This window comes from Narcine bancroftii, chromosome 13 (genome assembly GCF_036971445.1).
Source record: "Narcine bancroftii isolate sNarBan1 chromosome 13, sNarBan1.hap1, whole genome shotgun sequence".
Taxonomy (NCBI): domain Eukaryota; kingdom Metazoa; phylum Chordata; class Chondrichthyes; order Torpediniformes; family Narcinidae; genus Narcine; species Narcine bancroftii.
Window position 1 is genome coordinate 64,366,332 of NC_091481.1, and position 25,243 is coordinate 64,391,574.

Sequence of the window (25,243 nt, forward strand, 5' to 3'; positions counted from 1 at the left end):
GTTCATAGGTTTATGGGAGGCGGAGGGGAGAGCTGCAGTCTTATTGCAGAGGGGCTCAGTACAGCGCTGCAGCTGTTTGATGACTTCAAGAAAATGCGAGAACAAATGTAAGAACAATTTTATTTTAGTTTTATAATTTTTGTTTGGGACTAGAGGACTCAGTTCTCTTTTTTGTTTGAGCCACATATGACAAGATTTCAGGAGTCTTGAGCACTTGGTGCTGAAAGGATCCATATCTTGTTTAGTGTGGAAATGATGGAAAGGCATATTAATGTTAAACTACTACACGTCCCTTAGAGCGTAGATACTACAGCAAAGTAAGACATGATGCAGCAAGCCATCTCAAACTAGAAAGCATCAGCGATCAGATTGCTATCTTAGTTATCGATAGATAACGTTATAATACAGTAACCCAATTTTGAGAGTATTATACACAATCAATTTTAACATCTTGACAAACAATCTGCTATCACATTATTAATACCTCTGATATGATTAATTTGCAGATTATATGGTATTAGTAACTTCTCTCCAAGCCTCAAATAATATTGCAAGATCTTTTGTACTCATTTGAGAGAGAAGGTAGAGGGAGATTTAATATCAGACCCAAAAAAATGGCTCCTTTGTTCGTGCATTGCTCCTTTTGTATGGATGCTGTGTCGACCTGCACTTGATTCATTCTGAAATTATAATGAAAAGACATTAATGTTAAAATGTCTCTTCTGTTTCAGAGGGCAGACCCGCAAAATTTGTGTTTTGATCTGTAACTCTCCTCCGTACCTCTTGCCCGCTGTGGAGAGCACCACATACTCGGGCTTCACAACAGACAATCTGGTGCAGATGATTGGTGATGTGAGTGTTTCCACTGTGAGAACAAGTGGTTGCGTGATTTTGGACACTGGAGAGAGTGGTGTATTTAATTTAAATTGGAGACCTTTTAAAGTTGTGTGAATAAGTTTTGTTTACTAGAGGTGTGCCTGTCATTTAGAATTTAGACATACAACATGGAAACAGGCCCTTTTGGCCCACAAGCCTGTGCCGCCCAGTTACACCCAATTAACCTACAATCCCCAGTACATTTTGAATGATGGGAGGAAACCAGAGCCCCGGAGAAAATCCATGCAGACTTGGGGGAATGTACAAACTCCTTACAGAGAGTGTGGGAATCAAAGCCAAGTCTTGATTGCTGGCGCTGTAACAGTGTCACACTAACTGTTAGGCTAACTGTGCCAATCTTGGTTCAAATCTAAGTGGAGGGCAGTGTTTGAGTTGACTGTGCAGTTTGACATATTGGGTCATTGTCCTGCCTGTACGAGGCTTTACCTATCAACATTTATTATATTTTTGTATATGGTTAGTCATATGACAGAACAAAAATCGGAAATGACCCACTTTTGAGGCATTTTGCTAAAAGAGTTCAGGATGCTAATGTTGCCATTCATGACGTCAATGGAGAGGACATAGTTGTAACTTTAGAAAAGCGTGTCTGAACGCATTCTCTTGACATTCAATGGCATTACCATTGGCAAATACCCCACTATCAAGTCACGACCACCATTGACCAGAATCAGTGGACAAGCAACATAAATACTGAGTGGTAAATGCTGGAGAAACTCAGCTAGTCTCGCAGTCTCATAGGAGATAAAGATCTATTGCTGACACTTTGGGCCTGAGTGCTTCTTCAAGTTATAAAGTTGCTTTATTCGGCACAATCCTGAAATGTTGTTAATTTATCTTTCCCTCCTATGGACGCTGCAAGACAGTTGAGTTCCTCTAGTGTTATTACTACAATCATAGCATCTGCAGATTTCCATGTTTCACAACATAAATACTGTCTCTTTAAGAGAAGATCAGATGCCTGAGACTCATATTTAGAATAGAGAATGGAGGGTCACATGAACTCTAAGAATGATCTCTGAATTCTTGCCATTCATCCTCTCCCCACACTACCACAGGTGAGGCCACACCCAATATTCTTTTTTCCCCTGCTGCTACGGGTTGAATGACCACTGGTTTGTCTGAGACCAACTATAGTACAGTAAAAAAAAACCCTGGTGTCTGGAATTCAAGCAACTGGCAAAAAAGAGGAAAATAAATAAAAATATAAATAGATAGATAAGGTGATAGGTAAACAAAAATGCAAGTTTAAAATTGTAAAAAGTTATTGTGAAGTTGTGAGCCAGCGGAGGGCCTTGGTCAGGCTTTGCTCGTAACAGTTGTGTGAAACAGCAATGGCGTCGCCCAGGATGAAGAGCTGGTTGATACCGCTCACCGTTGGGGTGTCACCTTATCCCTGCTGAGTAAGAGTTGCCCAGGTCTGAGGCTTTATCTGTAAACTTGGTGGGGGGAGGTTAATTATCTATGATGTTATCATTAATTTTTTGGGTGTTTCTGTGGAGGGGAAGGAACCTGTAGATGCAATAACGGCTAAATGTTTTCAAAAAATGTCTGAAAATAAAGTAAAATGCTTTATGGTTTATTCATGCAAGTGAAATTTGTTCAGTGTAAGTACAGTATAGCATTTTTGTCTTTTAAACTGTTTATTAGTTAGGTCTCAAGCAACCAGAAAATACACTTATCTGGCTTCTACCAATCCCCATAGGTGCCGGGTAACAGAGGGTATTACTGTAATTCATCTTTTGTTTCTTCCTGTGGCAAAGCTTTTCTCCCCTCACTATGATATTGCTGTATGTTTTCAAACATCACAAGGTCCACCCTCTAAAAACATTCTCAATGCAAGAGAAATGGGTTCTTTTTGGGCAGTAGAATTATGTAAGGTGTTTGTGCACATGTGAGTATAGCTGAGTTTCCCTCTCCTTTCTCCCATCATCTCTCACTAACACATTGCATTGTATGATTCTGCAGAGAGGGATCCATTTCTCCGTGGTCTCCCCTCGTAAGCTGCCTGCCTTGCGGGTGCTGTTTGAGAAGGCAGCCTTGGGTGGTGTGATAGAGACTCAGCTGAAGGACTACAGCCAGGACCCTCGCCATATGATCATGATTCGGGGGATAGTGCTTCCAGGTACGAACTAGCCATCCCTGCATTGGCTCCAAATAACCTCTCTGTTAACCTGACCATAAGGACCACCTGCTGTGGGCACTGTGAGTTAGCAATCTCCAGGCTTCAGCAGTACTGGATTGGGTTGCAAAGAGAGGCCTCATTACGTTTCTCAGAAAATGACTTGCTGTGAGATAGTGGCCCTTTTTTTCTTTAACGAGCACTCTCTGGAGTGTCTTCTTCTGCAGTTCATTCAAATTATTGGGACAGGATTCCCCCACACAAAGCTACACTGATGATCAGTCCCTGCCTTTCTCAATGCAGGCAGATCAATTCCAATAGAATGTTCCTCAAAATTTCCCTACCATTGACCTAGCAGTCTCCCTGCTGTTTTCAAATTAAAGAACAACATTTGCTGTCTTCTGCTATCCCGTATGTGGCCAATGAAGATGCACAAATCTCCATTGGGGCCCCAACAATCTCCTCCCATAGCATTCCGGCACGAGGAAATGATCTGTAAGAATTTCAAGACATCCAACACCTGGATTAGCAAGTGTAGAATGATGGAATAAAGGAAAACATTTTCTATTTGGGAGTCTCGAAGCAGAATTCCGTAAAGGTTAACTTGCAGGTTGAGTTGGTAGTAGGGAAGGCAATTGCAAGGTGAGCGTTTTTTTTCGAGAGGACTGGAATATAAAAGCGAAGATATAATGCTGAGGCGGGATGTGCTGACATTGAAGAGGGTCCATAGGAGGTGCACGGGAATGATCCCGGGGATGAGAGGGTTAATGTATGAACAACCGTTTGATAGCTTAGAAGGATGGTGGGTGGGGGGAGGATTTGATTGGAAACATACCAAATATTGAAATGGCTGGATAATGGACTTGGAGATGGTTTCCAGTAGTGAGGACAAAGCCTCAAAATAAAAGGATGTCCTGGAAGTGATGAGGAGAAATTTCTTCACCCAGAGGGTGGTGAATCTATGGAATTTTTATCCCCACAGATAGCTGCGGAGTCCAAGGAGTTTAAAGCAGAGATTGATAGGTCCTTGATAAGGAAGGGCATTAAAGGTTATAGGGAGAAGGCTGGAGTAGGGGTTGAATGGTGGAGCAGGCTCAGTGTGCCAAATGGCCAAATCTGCTCCAATCTCTTATGTTCCTACCTGGTCCAGACTATTAACGTATGCCTTGCTGAACCTGTCGTTCTCCTTGGTGAATAAAGTTGAGAAGTATTCATTTAGGATCTTGTATAATCCTTTGGCTTCACAGAGATGACCCCTTTTCCCCAGTTATCCTCTTGCTCCTACCTAATAGAGTGATTTGGTTTCTTTTTTTAACCTTGCCTGCCTATCATTCTTAAATGCCTCCTACACTCCCCGTGTTCTTTGAGGGACTCGCATGGCTGTAATTGCTTGTGCCTGTAACGTGCTTTCTGAGCAAAGTTGAAATAACCTTTGCTTAGCCCATTGCTCTCCTCACTCTACATCCGTGACTGTGTGGCCAGGCACAATTCAAATGCTATCTGCAATTTTGCCAAAGACACCATGATTGTCAGCAGAACACAGGCAGAAATGAGGAAATGTAAAGGAGGGAGACGGATCAGCTCGTTGAGGAGTGTCACAGCAACAACCTTGCACTCAACATTATCAAGACCAGGGAGATGATTGTGGGCTTCAGGAGGAAATCAGGAGAACATGAACAAGTCCTCATTGTGGGGTCAGCAGTGGAGAGGGTCAAGAACTTGGGTTTCAACATCTGTCCTGGAGCCTACATGTTGATGCATTCATGAAGAAGGCTCGGCAGTGGCTAGACGTGAGGAGTTTGATATGTCACAGAAGACTCTCAAAACCTCTACAGGTGTACTGTGGAGAGTATTGTGTCTGATTGAATCACTGTCTGGTATGGAGGTGCCAATACTCAGGACAGGAAAAAACTCCAGAGGGTTCTTAACTCGGCCTGCAAATCCACAGGCAACAGACTTCACTCCATCGAGGACATCTACAAGAGGCGGAGTCTAAAGAAAGTATTCTCCATCCTGAAGGTCCCCCACCACACAGGCCACTGCTACCATCAGGGAAAAGGTACAGGAGCCTGAAGACGAGCACTCAGCTCTTTTCCCCTTTGCCATCAGATTTCTGAATGAGCAATGAGTCAAAGACACTAATTCACATTTTCTTTTTCTTGCGCTATTTTTATTTAATTTGAAATGTAGTTTATAGGAATATTTGCATTTGTGATGCTGTCAAAAAACCACGAATTTCATGATATGTTCATGAGAATAAATTCTGATTCTGACCTTTGTTATCCAAGAGTCTCACATCCTGCCATCTTTGCCTTTCACCCTCGCCACAATTTGCTGGTTCTGAACTCCTGCAAACTCTCTTTTAAAAGACCTTCCATTTGTCATGTGGTTTCATCCACAAACATCTGTTCCAAGTTTACTTTCACTGGGGTCCTCTCCTGCACCTGCTGAAATCGACCTACTCCCAATTTAGGGCTTTGACTTGAGGAACAACCTAATTTCTGTAATCTCTTGAGCTGAGAGTAACTTGTGGGAAAGTATGACCTTATTTTCGAAAAATAAAAAGTAACGATTCTTTGCAGCCTGTGCTATATCCAAGATTCCTTTTATTTGTCATGTAATAATACCAAAGATGTAATACAGTAAAACCCCTGGTATCGGCACCAATGGGGATTGGTAGATGCCGGATATGTGAATTTTGTGGTTGTTTGAGATGGCTTGTTGGTGAACTAACAGCGAGGTCCACTGTCTATAAACCCCGCATTTTTACCCATTTATTTTCTGCAATTTTTTTCTTTGCCAGGTGCTTGAATTCCGGATATCAGGGTTTTACTGTATTACGCAAAGTTTCCTTTTGCCTGCCACAAGGCAAACAAAAAGTCACCATTAGCACTGAGAGTAGTAAGAGAGAGAAAAGCAAGAGTTCCTTCAGAGAGTCAGTGGGTTACTTCCAGCGCTCCCACTGCAGTTGCAACAGATCCCAGTTATTTTAAGAATGGAACTGTTCTCTTCAGCTAATCTTCATTGATCCACTTTGCTCTTTTATTTGTGCCCTTTCAGGTGGAGGGACAGTCGCAGCCAATTCTGTGCCGCAGAAGCCAGTTCCGCCACAGCCACAGCCACCAGTGCAACAGCAACCAAGTCTGCTGTCAAGTCAGTCACAGGCACCCCAAATGTCTCAATCCCAGCCACTGCCTCAGCCCCAGGCTATGCCTTCAGTCTCACAGCCATATCAGGTCAGCGCATTTACTTGCTGCTTCTCTACCTTCCCCTCTTAAGGTGCCAGCCGTTGACTGGCGGAGATTGGAATGACCTCCAGCAGCCATCTGCTGCCTCTTCCATTTGCTCTCTGAGCAGCTGTGAGAATTGCTGGGCCGTTCAACTTCTGTGGAGACACGGAAGAACCTCAGCTGCAAAGTGTCGGGTCTCAGTCAATTCCGAACAATTCCTAAGCAGAATGGAAACCTTCAAGAAGACTCTTCTTATTGTAGATGTTTATTGAAAATATATGGCCATAGTAAAATTACTCAGTGTGAATTTTTACTAGATCTTCCAGTCCATTCAGATGAAAACCATTTAGAGGCAAATTACTATGGCATGGCTTTCAAATTAGCTTGACATTGCTATGGTCTTTTTTCCCCCACCCCCCCCCCACTCCCTCTCAATGCTTGAGACAGCAAGGCTGAGAGAGAATTCTGTGACCAAGGAAGCAACAAAATCAATCTATTGAATGACTGTGTCATTCACATCAGCTGTTGACCAAGATCTTCAGTGCCACGAATGGCTTCATTATAGGAGTAATTCTGACTGACTCCCAATGCTGGAAACGGCCCCGCATTGATACTTTCTTGTTTGGTAGAATCCTCTTGGTCTCCACATGTTTGTATTTTAATGTTTAAGTTGCTTATTTTTAATTTAACGATACAGCATGGTTATAGGCCCTTCTGTCCCATGGAACCTGAGCTGCCTAATTACACCCCAATTAACCAACCAGCCCCATATGTTTTTGGAGGGTGAGAGGAAAGTGGAACAACCAGGGAAAGTCCATGCATGTTATGGGGAGAACGTACAAAGTCCTTACAGGCAGGACAGGATTCTAATCTGGTTCACTAGTGCTGTAAAGGCATCGCACTAACCATGCTACTCCAAAGAAGTATTGTCAATGACGATGTTGCAAACTCACGCTGGAGAAACTCAACCGGTCAAACAGTGTCCTTTATATAACAAAGATAAAGATACAAAACCACGTTTTGGACTTGATCCCTTCATCGAGGTATGAGCAAAATGTAGGTAGGTGCCTAAGCAAAATGGTGGAGGGAGGGGCACTATCCCACAGGTAGGAGGCAATAGGTGGATACGGGAGGGAGGGCGTGCCTGCAAACAGGGAAGGAGCACAGTGCCCTAGGTAGGAGGTAATGCAGTAAAACCTCGTTAGAACGCAGTAGTTGGGGTCTACGATTTCATACCGTGTTACAGCCGAGTCGCGGAACAGATGCCCATGGATAATCAAACCCAAATATTCCCAGTTTTCAAAGGATCTGCTATCAATAACTAACAATTTCAATGGAAAAGAAAGCAAGCACATTCTTTTAATATTGATATTCTGAATTTTAATCAATTTATTTGCAAAGTTTGGGGTCCACAGACACCCGTGGTATAAGCGATTCCACGGATTAACAAATTGCGTTCTAATGAGGTTTCAGTGTAGGTTGATACGGGAGGGAGGGCGTGCCTGCAAACAGGGGAAGGGGGAACGGTTCTGTGAAAGGAGAAGGAAGGGGGTGGAGAGCTGGAGGAAAGAAGACTGCTGGATGAGGAAGAGAGGGAGAACAGGGAGTAGGCTGTCAGAAACCAGAGAAGTTGATGTTAATACTAGATGATTGGAGAGTGCCCAGATAAAATTGTGTGGCTCCACCAATTTACAGGTGGCCTTGGTTTGAGGCTATGGACAGACATTAAAAAAACCAATTGGAAATCAAACGATTCAGAACGGGCAACTGGCCAGGGAGAGGAGTTCAAGAGGAGGCTTAAAGGAGGAAAGAGGTCTTCCCTGTGGGTGGGGGTGGTATGAATTATCTTAGTTGTGGAAGTGGGCACACAGACAACGGAAGAAGATCCAGAAGCAAACTTGTGCGCATTTAATGGATGTAGGTTGGGTGCGATTTCCTCCACATAGTGAAACATGAAATTCTGCAGACACTGAGATTGTAGTAAGTGTGGCTTTAACATGGAGTCCATTCCTCACTTCAGTTCTTATCTCATTTGCAGGGGCCTACAGCGTCAGGCTCCCTTGCCGGTGCTCAAGCTGCCGCTCAGATTGCCCTGGAAACAGCAACCAACCAGGCCAAAGCGGCTGTGGTCCCTTCAACCAATCGATGTAAGATCAAAGCTCTGCAGTGCTGGTGGTTCAGTAAAACTCTGTTCGGCTGGAATGTTCGGGGCTGGTGCCAGACTAGCAGATGTACCAAACAACACTCCGAGACACTGTTTTAGTTGTACGGTACAGAACTTTCTTAAGTTTCAGGAGAATCTAGGACTGCAGTAAAGCCCCCGGTATCCGGCACCCAGAGGGATTGGTAGATGCCGAATAAATAAATTTAACAGTTGCTTCAGATTGCGTGTTGTGTGCTTTGGTGGATTAACCTCTCGTTGGTGTGTGGGGGGAGGGGGGGTGGAGATCAGTTTTAAACTTTATTATTTTTTTACCTAATTATTTTATTCATTTTTGCTTATTGCTTGAATTTCAGATAATGGGGATTTTACTGTATTTTGATGTCTAATGAAAGATGGACAATGTATCTGTTAACTTGATGATGTCTTGTGAGTTGAGGGCTTTTTAATACAAGCTTATGCACAATGATTTATAAGTCGAATTGGTATCTCTTCTGCAATAAGAACGAGGGAAAGATGGGAATTGAGGAAATGTTGTCAAGGATTCCTTCTGTTCGTCACCATCCAGTAACCAGGATAAAAATACAATGCAGAAGAGAGAGTTATGGAACAAATCACTTAATGTTTCAGTTTGATGAGAAAGCCCTTTGGAGGCCTTTATGGAATGTGATTGGATGTAGGCTGGGTGGATTTTCCTCTACGTAGTGAAACACGAAAGTCTGCAGACACTGAGATTGTTGTAAAAATGCACAATAATGCTGGAGGAACTCAGCCGGTCTCGCAGGAGATAAAGATGTATTGCCCACGTTTCGGGCCTGAGCCCTTCTTCAAGGAATAAGCAAAGAATAGGAAGGCTCAGAATAGAAACAGTGCTGGCAGGGGGGGAGGAGTCCAGACCAACAAAAGGTATTAATTGGATGTGATAAGAGGAGAGGTGAGAATTGAGTTTGGCTCTGTGAAAGGAGACAGAGGGAAAAGGGGGAGAGAGAGAGACAGGATTGAGGAAAAGCAATGGGAGTGGGGGGGGTTTAACAAAAGTTAGAGAAGTTGATGTTGATGCCATCTGGTTGAAGGGGGGCCCAAATGGAAGATGAGACGGTGTTCCTCCAATTTGCAGGTGGTCTCAGTCTGGTCATGCATTGGACCATGGGCTGACACGTCAGCAAGGGAATGGGACGGGGAATTGAAATAAGTGGCCACTGGGAGATCCACGAGGACAGAGCTGAGGTGCTCAAGGAAGTGATCTACGCCCAGTCTATCCGATGTAGAGGAAACTTCAACGGGGTCCATAAGCACACTGAGCTATGGTCATTGGGTAAAGTGTGGAAATCCTAGTTGGAGTGAAGAGCAAAATTGTTGAGTGGAACATGTTGTGCTATAGTGTCACTGGCTGTAACAGATTTAGCAGTATATTCACTGTGAAACCATTGACATTCTCACTGCTACTTCACAGTTCCTGCCGTCAACCAGATCTCTCCCGTTTCTGGTGTTGGAGCAATGCTCAGCCAGGCTACTTCGCAGACGTTGCCATCTACCCCCGTGACCAGCATAGCCATCCCATCGACGGCATCAATGATGACCGCTGCAGCCTCCCAGCCCAGCCTCGTGTCTACGGTTACCACAGGAGTTCCACAGGCTACGCAGCAGGCCAGCCAGCAGTCCTTGGTGGGTGAAACAAAGTCCAGCTACTTTTTAAAATTATTTCAACAATGTATTTATTCATCAAAGCATATTAAGGAGATGCAATTATTGAACGTCTTTCTCTTCATTCTCTTTAATCAATACATTTTAGATCAAGGCAACAATGCCCCTTCAATTACGATTACACAAGTACAATCTGATGAAACAGCATTCCAAGCAAGATATATGCAGTAGATACATATAAATAAATAATGTTTAATAGAGGTAAAGGTTCCATTATTGTCACATAATACTACATTTAGAATGTAATGTACATGAAATTCTTTAATTTTGTCTACCATAAGGCAGGTAGAGAGTCGCCACTTTATCCAGTGCCCCTCGTAGGAACCTAAAGCACCTGGTGCTCCCAGGCGTTCTCCCCTCCAAGCACTGAGCAGGCCTGACCCTGATTAGCTTGGAGGGAAGACTGTCCGGGAACAGAGTCTCAGAGTGTTAGTGTGAGCAGTCGTTCAGCAGCCTCACTGCCCGTGGGAAGAAGCTGTTCCTCAGCTCTTTCCCCGACGGGAGCAGCTGAAAGATGCTGAGTGTGGGTGGAAGGGGTCCTTGATGATTTTGCGGCGCCCCCCCTCTTCAGGCAACGGTCATGTCGATTTTGGGAGAGGGGAATACTTGTGTTCCCTTCGTAAACAATGAAGTGTTTAAGAGGCTGTTACATAGACTGCATTCCTACCCTGGTGGCTGCCCTGCGCTTCTGTGCATCCCTCAGCATGTACTCCTGCACCCTGGAATGTGCCAGTTGGCACTGGAAAATTAGCAGGTTTCGGGCAGACCAAAGTGCGCCTTTCACTGAGCTGGTTTGCCTCAGCACGTTTCCTTGGGGACAGTCCGCAGATATAATGCAGCTGCTTGGGGCAAACCTGAATGAGGAAAACGAGGACCATCTAGATGACTTGCCTGCCAGCAATCACTTCCATGCACATGGAGTCCAGTGTAAGGCTGATCTTGAATTGAGCTGGTGAAGCAAAACTCAAGGAATTTATTCCCAAACGATCAAAAAAACAGGAGTGTGTACTTTGTATTCTTTGAACAGGCCGTAGGTGTTGGAACCAGCGCTGGAAATGTGTGTGGAGTGACTGTAGCCCCCACACCTCCCGGCTCAGTAGCCAATAAAATCCTTGCATGGAATGGTGTCTTGGAGTGGCAGGAGGTAAGATGCTGTCCACCTTGAGTTACTGCCTAATGAAGCAAAAGTCTGATTCAAGCCTCAATGAATTATGCCATATTGTGTAGCATGTAATAATCCAAATGCTTGAAACTTCCTTAACCATCCTGCCAAAGGATTTCAAAAATTGAAAAAAAAAACGTATAATTTTCTTTCTCCACAATCATTTTATGTTGTCGGAACAGATATTTAAAGAATTCCTTAAAAGTATTCCAGCAGCTGTGGTTTGTGCTGTAGCTCCAGGTGGCCGTTAAAAGCCTGGCCTCGTGCCTTTCTCAGTTGCCTAGGTTGACTGATGCTTTTTTTTTCCTCTCTGTCCCACCTTCCTCAGAAACCCAAACCTGCGTCGGTTGATTTAAATGCAAAGCTCACACGATCTCTGCCATGTCAAGTGTATGTCAACCCAGGAGAGAACCTGTAAGTATGCGAGTTGAAAGAAACTGGTGCTTTGTTATTTAGAACCTGTCATATCCTGTGCAGAAATCAAACGGTGAAGGGCTCAAGCCCAAAACTTTGGTCACCTTTCACTTCCTGTGGATACTGCATGCTCTGCATTGGAAATAAAACCCTTCCCATTAAATGGCATTTGTGGAGATGAGGTTCCAGTGACTGATACCTTTAATAGCTGTTTATCTCCCGTGTCATACAGCTTTCTGGCACATCAGAGGCTGAGGGGAGTAGATGGAAGTTGATAAAACTATGAGTAGCAGTCAAAATGCTTTTCTTTGGTGAAAATGTCACATGCAGAGATATAATTCAGCTGCTTGGGGCAAACCAAAGAGACGAGGAAAGAAATGTGTAGGGCAAGTTTTTTTTTAAACAACAGTGCCTGGTAAAAACACACTGAAATGCTGGAGGAACTCAGCTGGTCTTTTCAGCGTCTATAAGAGACAAAGATACATTGCCAATGTTTCAGGCCTGAGCCCTTCTTCAAGGAATATCTTTGCTGAAAAGGCCAGCTGAGTTCCTCCAGCATTTTGGTGTGTTTTTAACTACAATCATAGCGTAACTTCGAGTCTCACTTGGAAGGTAGAAGGAACAGGCTGCCAGGATTGGTGGTGGAAGCGGATAGTACAGTAATATTTTCTGGGAAAAATGCAGGAGTATTCAAGGACTATCAGGAGGTGTATCCTGCAAACAGCAGAGTTTAGTTTAATTTGGGCATAAGTTTGATGCAAACATCGTGAACTGAAATGCTTTTTCCTCTGCTGTACTGTTCTGCGTTCTGTTCCCAACTGTTGCTGTACCCCTTGACAACTTACCTCGCTCTCCACAAGTTTTTGTGTCTTTGCAAACTTCTCAAATTCTTTTGTGGAGTCATTGATTTGTGCAACACAAAATGCGTTGTTTGGCCTACCACGTCCATTCTGACCTATTTGTTATCTACACTAATCCTACGTGCTCACATTGGGTTCCTATCCTTCAAAGCCATTTGATGTGCCAGATAATGAAGAGATCAAATGCAGGGTGGTTAAACACATATCATGGCTTTTATTAGTAGAAGCTCAGTAGTACAATAATGAATGATAATAGGTCACAGTTAGAGTCAAGGGGAGTGCCCTTGGTGGTTGAGATAATACACGTCTAATCCCAGTAGTACAGACTAAGCACAGTGAGAGATTGAGAGCATGATACAGATTTACCACACCATGCCCATTCAAGTGCCTGTATAAATACAATACAGTAAAATCCCTGGTATTTGGCGTATATATTCATGCAAGTGAAGTTTGTTCAGTGTAAGTACAGTCTAGTATTTTTGTCTTGTAAACCATTTCTTCTGAGTGCAGGTGTATTAGCTAGGCATTGTGAGAGTAAGTCTCAAGCAACTGAGAAATACACTTATCCGGCATCAGCCAAATGTGCCACACACCGGGGGTTTTACTGTAGTTATATCTGATTCCAGCCCTGCCTCTGGCATTCCAGGTAGCAACTGTTTAGCTTAAAAAGAACCCACCTTCCTCTCATCTGTTTTGGATTCCCTTCCCATGGGGAAAGCTTTCTTACTTTCTCCCTTGCTTTAAGTAAAAATCTTATCATGACCACGAGTGTGCAATCTCACAGACTCCTTGGCCACTGGCAGTGGTTTGTCCCTGTCTTCTATACCAGTGCCCAGGAATGATTCTCCCCCCAACTGAATTCCTTTGCAGGAAGACAGATCAGTGGCCTCAGAAGCTGATCATGCAGCTCATCCCACAGCAGCTGTTGGTAAGTGAGAGTCTGATTTACCTGGCTCTGAATTGACTGTTCATTACAACTGGGGGGACTTGGAGCAGTCTGGTTTACATTGCAGAGAGAAGTACAGGAGTAGTTTGAAGAAGGGAAAGTACCTTAATGTGTTTCCTCTGGTCAGATCTTTAATTTTAATTTAGAACATTTAAATTTTCCTTGGTACTTAATTTTGGCAGCACGGTTAGCGCAACATTCTTACAGTGCCAGCAATCAGGACCGGGGTTTGAATCGTGTGTTGTCCGTAAGGAGTTTGTACGTTCTCCCCATGACTGCGTGGGTTTCCTCCGAGTTCTCCAGTTTCCTTCCACCGTTCAAAACATGCTAGGGGTTGTAGGTCATTTAGGTGGTATAGGGTGGGACGGGCTCGTGGGCCGAAAAGGCACTGTTACCGTGCTGTATGTCTAAATTTAAAAGGAACGCAGCGCTGTAACAGGCCCTCCCGGCTCATGAGTCTGCGCTGCCCAAATGCCCTTATGTGATCTACTAAATCTTCCCCCCCCCCCCCCGTACGTGTGGGAGGAAACCAGAACACCCGGGGAAAACCCACATGGACACAGAGAGAGCAGACAAACTCTCAACAGACCACCCTGAATCCAAACAAGGGTCTCTGGTGATGATTGTGTTGTACTAACGACTACACTAACCGAGCCACCTGAATGTCTCGTATTGGTCTGCCCTAAGGGTCGGTTTCCCTTCAGGAAGAGAATCGAGAGTCACGCAGAGATGGGGTTGAAAATGATAGTAAATTAGCCACGATGGGTGAACTCATTGGGCCAAATGGCCCAATTCTATGTCTTATGGACAATGTAATTCTATTGTGGAGGAGTTTACCAAATAGATCTTAATGGAAGGATTGAAAATCGCAGCATGGCCTGTGTCTATTTCAGCTGTTCTTGCTTTATGTTACAGTATTTCACAGGCAGAAATTTGGAGAGAGCAGATCAAGATTTTTAAAATTGTAGTTTTATGCACCAACATTTCCTGCAACCGATGGAGACTAGCATTTATTTTCAATTCCAAATTTTCCCCTGACTTGAGTGGTTTATCCACTCATTGGGAGGTAGAGTAGGTGAGGAATGGGGGACTTTGGTGTGTCTGCACTTGCAAAAGACCAGAAAAGGATGGCAGATCTCATCTCCTGAAGTACATGAGTGGACCAGATGAGTCTTCAGGACAGTTTGGTAGGCTGTGGTTGTCACCACGGAGGCGGGTTATTTTACATTCGATTTTATTACTTGAATTTATTGCCCATTCTTAGGGATTTTGTGGCCAAATATTCATCATGGTCATTCTGAAACTTGAGCTTAATGTTACTGTACTCCTGAGGAAGGATTGGTTGTCTGTGAACATAGCTCCTGACATCTGCAGCCACATTAGATGCAGGCCCTCGGTTTCTGGGTTTTGATCACAAGACAGGAGCAGAAGTTGGCCCATCAAGTCTGATCCACCATTCTAATCCTGAGTTGATCCATCCTCCCACGCAGCCCCACTCTCCGGACTTCTCCCGTAACCCTTGATGCCTCGACAAATCAAATACCTGTAGATTTTGCTCGTAAGGTGGAAAATACATGGAAATCACTCACCATAACAAGCATCTCTCCACTGGACGATAATGAATGGCATCAACATCACTTAACTAACAAGAAAGAACAATTATTAAAAGTAAACTAAGTTTTTTCATCATCAGGATGGACTTTGTCTGTAAGGTATCCATTAATCAGTACTTTCTATTCCCTAGTTTTCTCATGTCAGTGTCTCACTAGGACCTTGTTAAATACACCTACACCTGGAAAGTCGCAAAGAAACTATGATAGTTTCATTAAGGGCTTTTAAAGGGGTCAAGGAAAATTTAGTCCCCATGGTACTTATTCGTTTTTCTTGTCCGTTAATGTCTAGACAACTCTCGGCCATTTGTTCCGAAATTCACGAATGGTCCAGTTCCAGTTCACGAACAAGGATTTGGAATCTTTAAAGGGACTTTATCGGATCATGGCTAATGGCTTTGTAAGTATCTGAATGGCCCGATGTGAAATAACAGCACTGGAAACGGCCCCTGGTGGAAAGTGTTGGGGTCAAGGGAAAGGAATCTCAGCACAGGGTCTGGGTCAGGAGCAGGAAGAAAACCAAATGCAGGAATTAATTGAGTTGGATGAGGAAAAGATGGTTCCTCCCCCTTTGTTCATAACTTATCCCATGGTCGCCCTGGTTTTTACACCATTGGAGATTCCCTGCATCCATCTTTCCTCAGTTCCTCAGTTCCAATGAGTGGTCTTTGACTCTGTTTTCCTAAAACCACGATGCTGGAGAAACTTAGCAGGTCAAACTGTGTCCTTTACGTGGCAAAGATAAAGATACTTAACCAACGTGTTGGGCTTGTCCTTCTTCCAAAAACGTGGTTTCCTCTCCACCACCATCAGCTTAGCCCTTATCTGCACCTCCTTCATTTCCTGCTCATCTGCCCTGGCCCCCTCTGCCCCCAGAAACAACAAAAACAGGATTCCCCTTGTCTTCACCTACCACCCCACTGTATCACACTGTAGAACTCTGTTTTCCTTCCCAGCCTGATTATTTCTGTTCCTATTTTGGATTTCCAATCTGTGCAGTTTATTTTTTTTTGTTTTTCAAGGAATTAGAAATGATACAAATTGAAAACTGAGCAGGTCTCCATGTGTGTGTTTGGTTGACCTGTCCCAATGCAGGTGGAAAGTCTTGCGAATGGTTTATATGACAAGTTCACAGATTCTTATAGGTGGTACAGTTGGCCTAGCAGTTACTGCAACGCCTTTACAGCGTCAGCAATTGGGACCGGGGTTCGAATTCCGCACTGTCTTCTCCCCGTGTCTGTGTGGGTTTTTCCCGGAGACTCTGGTTTCCTCCCACTGTTCAAAACATACTGGGGATGTAGGTTAATTGGATGTAAATTGAGCGGCTTGGGCTCCTGGGCCGAAATGGCTGTTACCGAGCTGTAATTCTCAATATAAACACTTTCTTTTCGAGAACTTTATTTATAGAATTTAAAATACATACAAAAAAATCTTACTAAAAACTATACCCCTACTAACCCCCCCACATCCCTCCCACTATGCAGGAGCCAAGTACCTATTTCGGGTATTGCTGTTACGTGGAAGAATGATGTTGAATTGAATATACAAAGATGGCACAATGAACTAAAATCGTGTATTTATTTAGAGAAGATAACATATAATCTACGGAATAATTATTCTTTTTTTGTTAAAATGTGGACTCCATATTTGAAAAGTTTGGATATATTGTAAATGATCTTTTTAAGATGTAAAAAGGTTGGCACACTCCACAGCAAAAAAATTTAAAATCTGAATTTAAAAATTACAATTTGCGGAATGCATTCTCATCCAGGTTCCTGCGCTGATGCCATGTCCTTGTGCTTCTTGCAGGCGGGTTGTGTTCATTTCCCACACAGTGCTCCATGTGAGGTCAGAGTCCTGATGTTGTTGTATTCTTCCAAGAAGAAAATCTTCATGGGTCTGATTCCAAATGACCAGAGCGGCTTTGTGAACGGGATCCGATTGGTCATAACCAATCACAAGAAAGCACAACAGCAGAAAATCGAGCAGCAAAGAAATGTAAGTTGGCTGAAGGGCCTGAACTGTGCTGTAATGTTCTGTGCCCTAAATCGCTGGTTAATTGAGACTTGCATTTGAGTGGGGGAAAGTGGTGATGATGAGTTTATTGTCATATACAAATGCACTAAGATTCTTACCAAGCTTTAAAAAATGACAATAGTATCCTTAATGGAAGTAAAGAGACAATGCAATACCCAAATGTGATGGAGAAACTCAGCAGGTCACACAGCATCCACAGGAAGCAAAGGGTAAGCAGCATTTCGGGCCTGCGCCCTTCATCAAGCAGGCAGGCACCCTCACCCTTGTGTGGTTCTTGCCCATTTCTCCAGATTCTCCACACTCTTGGGGTTTTCTTTCACTGCTGTTTCCCCTCTGAACCACAGCTCTTCGCTGTTGAAAACGTAGGACGGTCAGACTCCAGAAATCCAGGCCACCTGAGAATCCGGACGTTTTAAATTTAGCGAGCTTTTGCAGGCCTGCGTAAGCACCACAGATGCACAGGAGCAAAAAAGCGACCACACTTAATACAAGTAATGTTATCACAAATAAATTAATTTGGATACTCTATTTTTCTTTTACAATGTTCATTTTTAAACATAATTTCAAGCATTTTATGCTTTTTTTGTAGTGAAAATTTTTTATGTTTACATTTTTGTCAAATGTTGACTTTATTTTTCTTACTGCCTGTTGTGATAAATGAATAAGCTATCAAAATTTTCTTGTTCATCTCTTTATTCCTTCGTAAATTTGAATTTTACAAGTACTGCCCGAGAATCTGGACAATTCAGATTTTAGGACTTTAATGAGGAAATCCTCTCGGTTTCAAATAAGTGTCCGGGTCGTTCATGAATAACATCCTAGTTATTAATGTACTGGCGATCTTGGGAAATGTATATTTTTGGGACAGTCCTAGAGATTCAGCTTTTAAGTAGTGCTGTAGAACTTGATGAAGGGCTCTGACTTGAACCAGTGACTGTTCTTCCTCATAGACTTTTTTTCCCACTTATGCTACTTGACCTGGTCAGTTCCTCCAGCAGACTGCTTTGAACTGCAAACAGTATTCTAAATGTGGTCTTACCAGTATCTTGTATGACTGTTGCAGTACCAACTCCTGTACCCAGTACCCCGACCGATACAGGTAAACATGCCAAGCCCCTTCTTCATCGTCACATTTACCTGTGTCAGCACTTTCAGGGAGCTGTGCCTATACACCTGTTCTACCATACTCCCCGGGGCCCTATTATTCACTGTCTTTAAGTCCTTCCCTGGTTTGAGTTGCCAACATGCAACACTTATCTGAATGAATTAAACTCCATCTTCAATGCCGATCCTTAGATCAGCCATTCTCAACAGCTCACTTAAGAGGGGCCACAGATTGAAATAATCAAATGTTTTTCATGTAGTCGGTAGGAGAGAAGTACAGAAAGAAACAAATAAACTTGACTGCTTCACAGGGAAAGGGAAAGGGAAATTTCTGAAGGGATTTTCCATTGTAAAACCGTCATGTTGTAAAAATGAAACTGTCCACCATTATTTTTTTCAAACTCCAGTCTGATAGACTTATCACAACTCTAATGGATCGATTGTTCATAAATGGATTTCTACTGATAAATTTGAGCAAAGTCCTAAGGGGGTTATAGCCCAAAAAAAAAGGTTGAGAATGGCTGCACCAGACAGATTATTTTCTTGTGTTATGAATTATCCTTTTCTGAACATGTTAAGGACATAAGAAAAGTATACGGTAAAATCCCCGTTATGCAACTGGCAAAAATATTTTGGAAAATAAATAGGTAAAAAATACAAAAGTTGAAAATTGGCACCCCGAGCAGTCAGTTCACCAATCTGCACAACACACAATCTCAAGCAACCGGCAAATTCACTTATCCAGCATCTACTAATTCCCATAGCTGCCGATACCAGGGGTTTTTACTGTACTCTGAATGCTTTAGTTGCACTGTAAAACAATCATAGATTTATGATAGATCTCTCTGCAACTTTTTATTTACCAGCAACTGGGTGGGTCGCAACCGATGGGAACTGGGTCCATTCCCAATCCAGCATTCATGCAGAAGCCACCTGGGGCAATGCCAGTATCCCAAGGAGTTCAGCAGCAGCAGGTATGAACTGTCAGAGGTGGACGTCAGAATAAAACGACCATCAACCCCTTGCTGAATTGTGTGACTGGCTGGAGAACAGAAGAACATAAGAAATAGGAGCAGAAATCGGCTGTCCGGCCTGTCGAGCCTGCCCCGCCATTCAAAGCGACAATGGATGACCTGATGATCGGCTCATCTCCTCCGACCTGCCATTTCCCCACATCCCTTAATTCCCCCTTCGATGTAAAAATCTCTCCAACCTTGTCTTAAATATATTTACTGAGGTCACCTCCTCTGCTTCAATGGGCAGTGAATTCCACAGATACATCACCTCTGGGAAAAGCAGTTGTTTAAATTTTAAATTTAGACATACAGCCCGGTAACAATTTACACCCAATTAACCTACACCCCCGGTACGTTTTGAATGGTTGGAGGAAACCAGAGCCCTCGGGGAAAACCCACACAGACATGGGAGAAAATACAGCATGGGTAACAGGCCATTTGGGCTCAAGAGTCCGTGCCACCAAATTTACACCCAATTAACCTGTTCCCCCCTCCGTATGCTACAAATGAAAGGAAATCGGAGCCCCGGGGAAAACCCACACAGACATGGGAGAGCGTACTAACTCCTCACAGACAGCACGGGATTTGAACTCCGTAAACCCTGGTACTGTAAAGGTGTGCTAACTGCTACGCCAACCATACGCCATCCCAAATTTCTGTCCTAAATACCCTGAATCTTGAGGCTCTGTCCCCTAGTTCTGAACTCCCTCCCAAGGAAACAATCTTATCTATACCTTTCATAATTTGTTGTTCCTATAAGATCCCCTCTCAGTCTTCTAACTTCCAGAGAGAACAGTCCCAGATGACTCGATCTCTCCGAGAGACCAATCCCTTCATCCCTGGAATCAACCTGGTGAACCTCCTCCTCACCACCTTCAAAACCAGTACATCTTTCTTCAAGTAAGGAGACCAGAATTGCACGCGGGTACTCCAGATGCAGACTAGCCAGTACCTTGCACAGTTGCAACCAGGAGAAACCATGTGACCTATTCCTCCACCTGCTTCTTGTTCCTGATCCGACTCTGACGTTACAAAGCTTGCCTTTGCCAACGAAGCCCGCTTCTGGAGTGCGGCAGCAAAGTGAAATGGTAACTCCGTTTCCCTCCACAGATGGCGGGCCAGGCAGTGACCACCTCGATACCTCTGGTTCACACAGTGGCAACTATGGATGACCAGCAACGACAGCAGAACTTGGTGAGTGTTGTAACTTTTGACATTTTCAGGTCTTCCTTTCATTTGTGTCGACATTAGATTCCTTCTGCTAGGTGGGATGGTGAGGGGGCATTAAAATGGTTGGGAACTGGGATCTCCACTTTGTACTCACAGGCAAAGCGCAGGTCTTTGGCGAAGTGATCACCCAATCTACATTTGGATTCGTCTTCCTGGCTATCCTCTTACGGTTTCAGGACAACTCGGAAAATCTCTGTATTTCTGATGGTTCAGCTCTAAAGTGTCACTGCTCTTGTCCCTTCCTTGTGGATTTGATTCTATTGTTTCCCACCCCCCCCCCCCCCCCCCCCCCCGTTCCTTCCACAAACAGCAGCAGCAGATGCAGCTCCGAGTACAGCAACAGGCCCAGGCTGCGACACAGCAGCAGTCCGGCGGCCCACCTCCGAACCAGCCTGCAGCCCCGCAGCAGACGGGGGCCCTGCTCCGACCACCCAATCCTGGCGCCAACCCTCAGCTCCGTAGCCTGCTCCTCAGTCAGCAGACGGTGAGTACCTGGACGTAGACACCTGCTCCTTCTCCACCTCCCCCCCCCAAATTTGTTGAGCTGTCGGTTCTCTGCTGTGGCAGATTTTTTTCACATTATCAATTTCTCAACCATTAAGAACCTCAGAGGTTGAACAGCTGAAAAAGTGGAGAAGCGAATGTTATCATGGAAATCAAGAACAAGTATTGGGACTACTCTGGTCTCTAGTAAATCACAAAAATCTGTGGACACTGTGGTTGAAGTAAAAACACAAAATGCTGGAGAAACTCAGCTGTCCAACAGTGTCCTGAGTTTCTCCAGCATTTTGTGTTTTTTGAGCATCTAAGTGACTGTACTGGTTTGTTCGGGTGTTTCCAGCATTGTTTAATTTCCACTTACAGCAGCTGTATTTTCCTCGTTCACATTACACTGCGACAGAGTGCCAATTTTTTTGGTGTCATGTTTTGATGAAATACCTGTTCCTTGAAATTGGAAAACTGCCATCGCTGTACCACGATAGAGTGGATTTAAACACGAAAGTCTGCAGGCGCTGCGATTATTGTAAAACACAATGGAGGGACTCAGTAAGTCACGCAGCACCCATAGGAGGTAAAGATACATAACTGATGGTTCGGGCCCGAGCCCTTCTTCAGGCTCGGGCCCGAAACATTGGTTATATATCCCTATCTCCTGTGGATGCTGCAAATCCTGCTGAGTTCCTCCAGCATTTCTGTGGTTTTTTTTAAACCAGCTGGAGTGCAGATGATTGCTTGGCTTGTTTCACTTTATGGACACGCATACCATGCTGGAGTGATGGAGGTTGTTTTGTGAACAGACCAGTTAGACCTCTCAGTACAAAAAGTAAGATCCAGTCCGAAAATGGAGAGTTACTGAGTGAGACCAGTTGGTTCTGAGCAGAAGCAGCAGCTTTTTACGCGCGTGAGGTTAATTCAGGAGATAGATGACAGCGGGAAAGAAACAGTGCTGAAATCGGTGGTGCGCGATCTCACACGCATGTCGCTTCTCTTCCCGATGGGAGGAGGAAGAAGAGAGTGTGGCCGGGGTGTGATGAACCATAGTGCCAGTCCTGCTCTCGGTGACTGATGGTTTTAGGCAGATGGTTTTGGTCAGCCATTCACTTAATGTTTGTGGATAAATTGTCCTGCTTTTATCGGTGATGTGGAGGACAGTGACAAAGTAAACATTCCGTGGAAAATGTCCTCCCTTTTTGATCTTTTATCTCCCTAATAACAGTAAACCCCTGGTAACTGGAATTCAAGCAACCGGCAAAAAAAAAGGAAAATAAATTTTAAAAATGAAAATGAGAACAATATAATAGGTAAAAAAGACGCGTTAAAATTGTAAATGTCCTCTGAAGTAAACTCATAAACCTTTGGTGAAGATGGGGGCAAATATTCAGCCAGCGGGCTTTGCACATTTGAATAAAGTTGTGTGAAACAGTGATGGCGTCACCCAGGATGAAGAGCTGGTTGATGCCGCTCGCCGTTGGGGCGACTCTCTTAAAGTGTCTCCTTATTCCTGCTTAGTAAGAGTCGCCTCGGTCAGAGGCTTTACCTGTAAACCTGGGGGAGGGGGGGGGTAATTATCTATAATTTGGGCGGCTCCGTGGAAGGAGAGGAACTTGCAGATGCAGTGACGGTTAAATGTTTTCAAAGAATGTGACTGAAAATAAAATAAAATGTTTTAAGGTTTATATATTCATGGAAGTGAAGTTTGTTCAGTGTAAGTACAGTCTAGTATTTTTGTCTTTTGAACTGTTCATTCTTAATGCTGGTGTATTAGTTGGGCATTGTAAGAGTAAGTCTCAAGCAACCAGAAAATACACTTATCCAGCATCTATCTAGCAATCCCCATAGGTGCCAGATACCAGGGGTTTTCTGTATTATGTGCTGTCATTAAAAAACACACATGTTGGTAGCTGCATTCATGCTTTTACATGACCTGGTGTACAGCAAGCAACTTGGGTTAATGTCAATGCACCTGCTTCATTGCAGTGCCAACAGCCTATCGAGTTTCGATGTAGGCCTTGTTCCATAAACAGCCAATCAAAGTCTCTTGTCAAGGTTAAACAGAGCATGGCGGCTCTTTATTTTAACTGGTGAAATTGCACTGTTGTAAATCCCTGGATTGCAAATTTTTCAGTGGTTTCAAGGAAATGAGGATCTCATCATTAACCTGTAGGTAACAAGAGGTGATGGAAGCACGAGTCCAGGGAGACGATGTGAATAGGCACAAAATATTCCTCCTCCCTCTTGTCCACTTCCCAAAACAAAATAAAACAATGCCCAGATGTATGGTTTCTGGTGGTCTGAGGAGAGATCCAAGTGCAATAAGTTGTCTTCGTTACAGAGAGGAAATTAGTATCATGGAGTGGCAGCTCTCCAGTTGTGGGAACGGATTTGGGATTTTTACTTTGGTCTCCAGAGTACCGAGAAGGAAATGGGTTTGACTTGAAAAGTAGCAAGCAGTGAGATTTGGCAGTTTTGATGGAATATATCTTCCTAAGAGTATGAAATTCCTGAAGGGATTTTCCATTGTAAAACCGTCATGTTGTAAAAATGAAACTGTCCACCATTATTTTTTTCAAACTCCAGTCTGATAGACTTATCACAACTCTAATGGATCGATTGTTCATAAATGGATTTCTACTGATAATGTGACGTTCCTGTTGTCTGCATCCTCCCTTTGGTGCCTGAAAAGGTTTTCATGTTGGTGTTGATTGTATTTCTATCCTAGGCCCAGAGTGGAGTTCCACAGCCTCAACAGCCCATGCACCATATTCAGCAACAAGCCTCTCAGATGATGCCCCATCAGCCCATGGGTCAGCAGATGCCCCATCACACCCAAGGTCAGCAACTCCAGATGCAGGGGCAACAGCTGATGCACCAAGGTCCTGGGCAACCATGGGCCAACCAAATGGCACAGCGACCACCCTTACCAGGTGAGGCGCTTTGGGTGGCAGGTGTTCTGTCAGTGATGTGGAATTTCAGGATTGGTGGGAGACCCAACATGAGGCATGGGCCTTGGGAAGGGTGCAGGGAGCACGATGGGCCATGTTCCTCTGTGCCATCACACGACCGAGTGATGGAAGAACCTGCTGCTGTGGTTAAAAAGTGACTGAATCAAGATGGGTGCAGGTCCTTGGGTAATGGATGGTCACAACATTGCTCTGTGTAAAGGACCAGAACTCATTTTGATGAATGTGGCCTAGAATCCTCCATCTGACTCCTCCACAACAAACTCAATCAGAGCTCAATTAAGGACTCTTACTTTGCACGTTATTTATTTCCGTCTTGCAGTCAAATTATTTACATTTCTCTTTTTATACTATCTTTTCTTGAGTACAAAGTAGAAATTGGTCACAGGAAAAATAATTTTGGGGTTGTACGTGATGTCATGTTTACACTCTGACAATAAGTCTGAACTTTAAACTTTTTTTAGAATCATTTTCTTTCCACTGAATCCAACCCTAAACGAATTCTTTGTCCAGGGGAAATGAAGGGTGTGGTAATAATAGGAGGAGGAGCTAGAAAGAAAGTGTGCGTACAAGCCATGGCCGGTTTTTAGAGTAACTTGGCATCTGTAGATGTCGTAACGGTGGCGTTGAAGTCGATTCAGCTTGAAAGCGAGGAATAGTGCCGTCAAAAGAGGTTCATTCACCAGTTGAAGTTGGAATCTGTGCCACTGAAATAGCAAATCTTCCCCTCCCCTCGTTCTCAGGGAGAGAAATGTTCCTGTCTTGCCTTGCGCTCTGCAGTACAAACTGGATCATTGGGTCAGTTTGGTCACGAGGGATTACTGTCGCCACCGATGAGATGACACACGAATTTTAAGTCCTGTGTACCCTGTTGGGTATGCATAGAGATCCATGGCACTCTTTTGAAGTTGCTTTGGTTTCCCGGTCAGTATTTATCAATACAAGTCAAGTACCCCTTATCGAAAAGCATGGGACGAAAAGTTTTTCAGATTTTGGATTAATGTGTTTAGGTAACTAAGCTGTACAGAAGCATCAGTCGAATCCCTGTATCAGCTGTTAAACAACAACAACAACGAACAGCGGCAGACCTACAGACTCCACCTACGATGCCGCGTTTTGATCGAACGGTTCATTAGATTTTCTTTCAATGCAGTGTTGTTGCTGGTCACATTACATCAAATATGGCATTTTAGGTGGACTGAATTTCAGATTTCACATGAAAATTATGTTTTGTACTTGCCAAGAAAAACCTTGATCTCTGCTTACAAAAGAAGATGTTCCGCTGGATG

At 43.8% G+C, this 25,243-nt stretch overlaps 1 protein-coding gene across 8 annotated transcripts in view; it reads left to right on the forward strand.

Annotated features, from left to right (window-relative positions):
• Positions 1 to 25,243, forward strand: part of med25 (mediator complex subunit 25) — a 95,289-nt gene that overhangs the window by 12,859 nt on the left and 57,187 nt on the right. For 4 of the 8 annotated variants that reach the window (XR_011348101.1, XR_011348102.1, XR_011348103.1 and 1 more), the window contains exons 5-19: positions 9 to 107; positions 732 to 852; positions 2,866 to 3,022; positions 6,080 to 6,255; positions 8,288 to 8,396; positions 9,864 to 10,075; positions 11,142 to 11,258; positions 11,605 to 11,690; positions 13,421 to 13,478; positions 15,399 to 15,506; positions 16,916 to 17,104; positions 19,114 to 19,221; positions 20,374 to 20,457; positions 20,804 to 20,977; positions 23,714 to 23,918. Coding sequence is in view for 5 of the 8 variants with exons in the window: in XM_069908877.1 (XP_069764978.1) it covers positions 9 to 107; positions 732 to 852; positions 2,866 to 3,022; positions 6,080 to 6,255; positions 8,288 to 8,396; positions 9,864 to 10,075; positions 11,142 to 11,258; positions 11,605 to 11,690; positions 13,421 to 13,478; positions 15,399 to 15,506; positions 16,916 to 17,104; positions 19,114 to 19,221; positions 20,374 to 20,457; positions 20,804 to 20,977; positions 23,714 to 23,918 (2,003 nt within the window). In the remaining 3 variants the exon portion in view is untranslated. The remainder of the gene's footprint in view (positions 1 to 8; positions 108 to 731; positions 853 to 2,865; positions 3,023 to 6,079; positions 6,256 to 8,287; positions 8,397 to 9,863; positions 10,076 to 11,141; positions 11,259 to 11,604; positions 11,691 to 13,420; positions 13,479 to 15,398; positions 15,507 to 16,915; positions 17,105 to 19,113; positions 19,222 to 20,373; positions 20,458 to 20,803; positions 20,978 to 23,713; positions 23,919 to 25,243) is intronic. The other 4 variants (XM_069908878.1, XM_069908879.1, XM_069908880.1 and 1 more) reach the window with 4 other exon arrangements.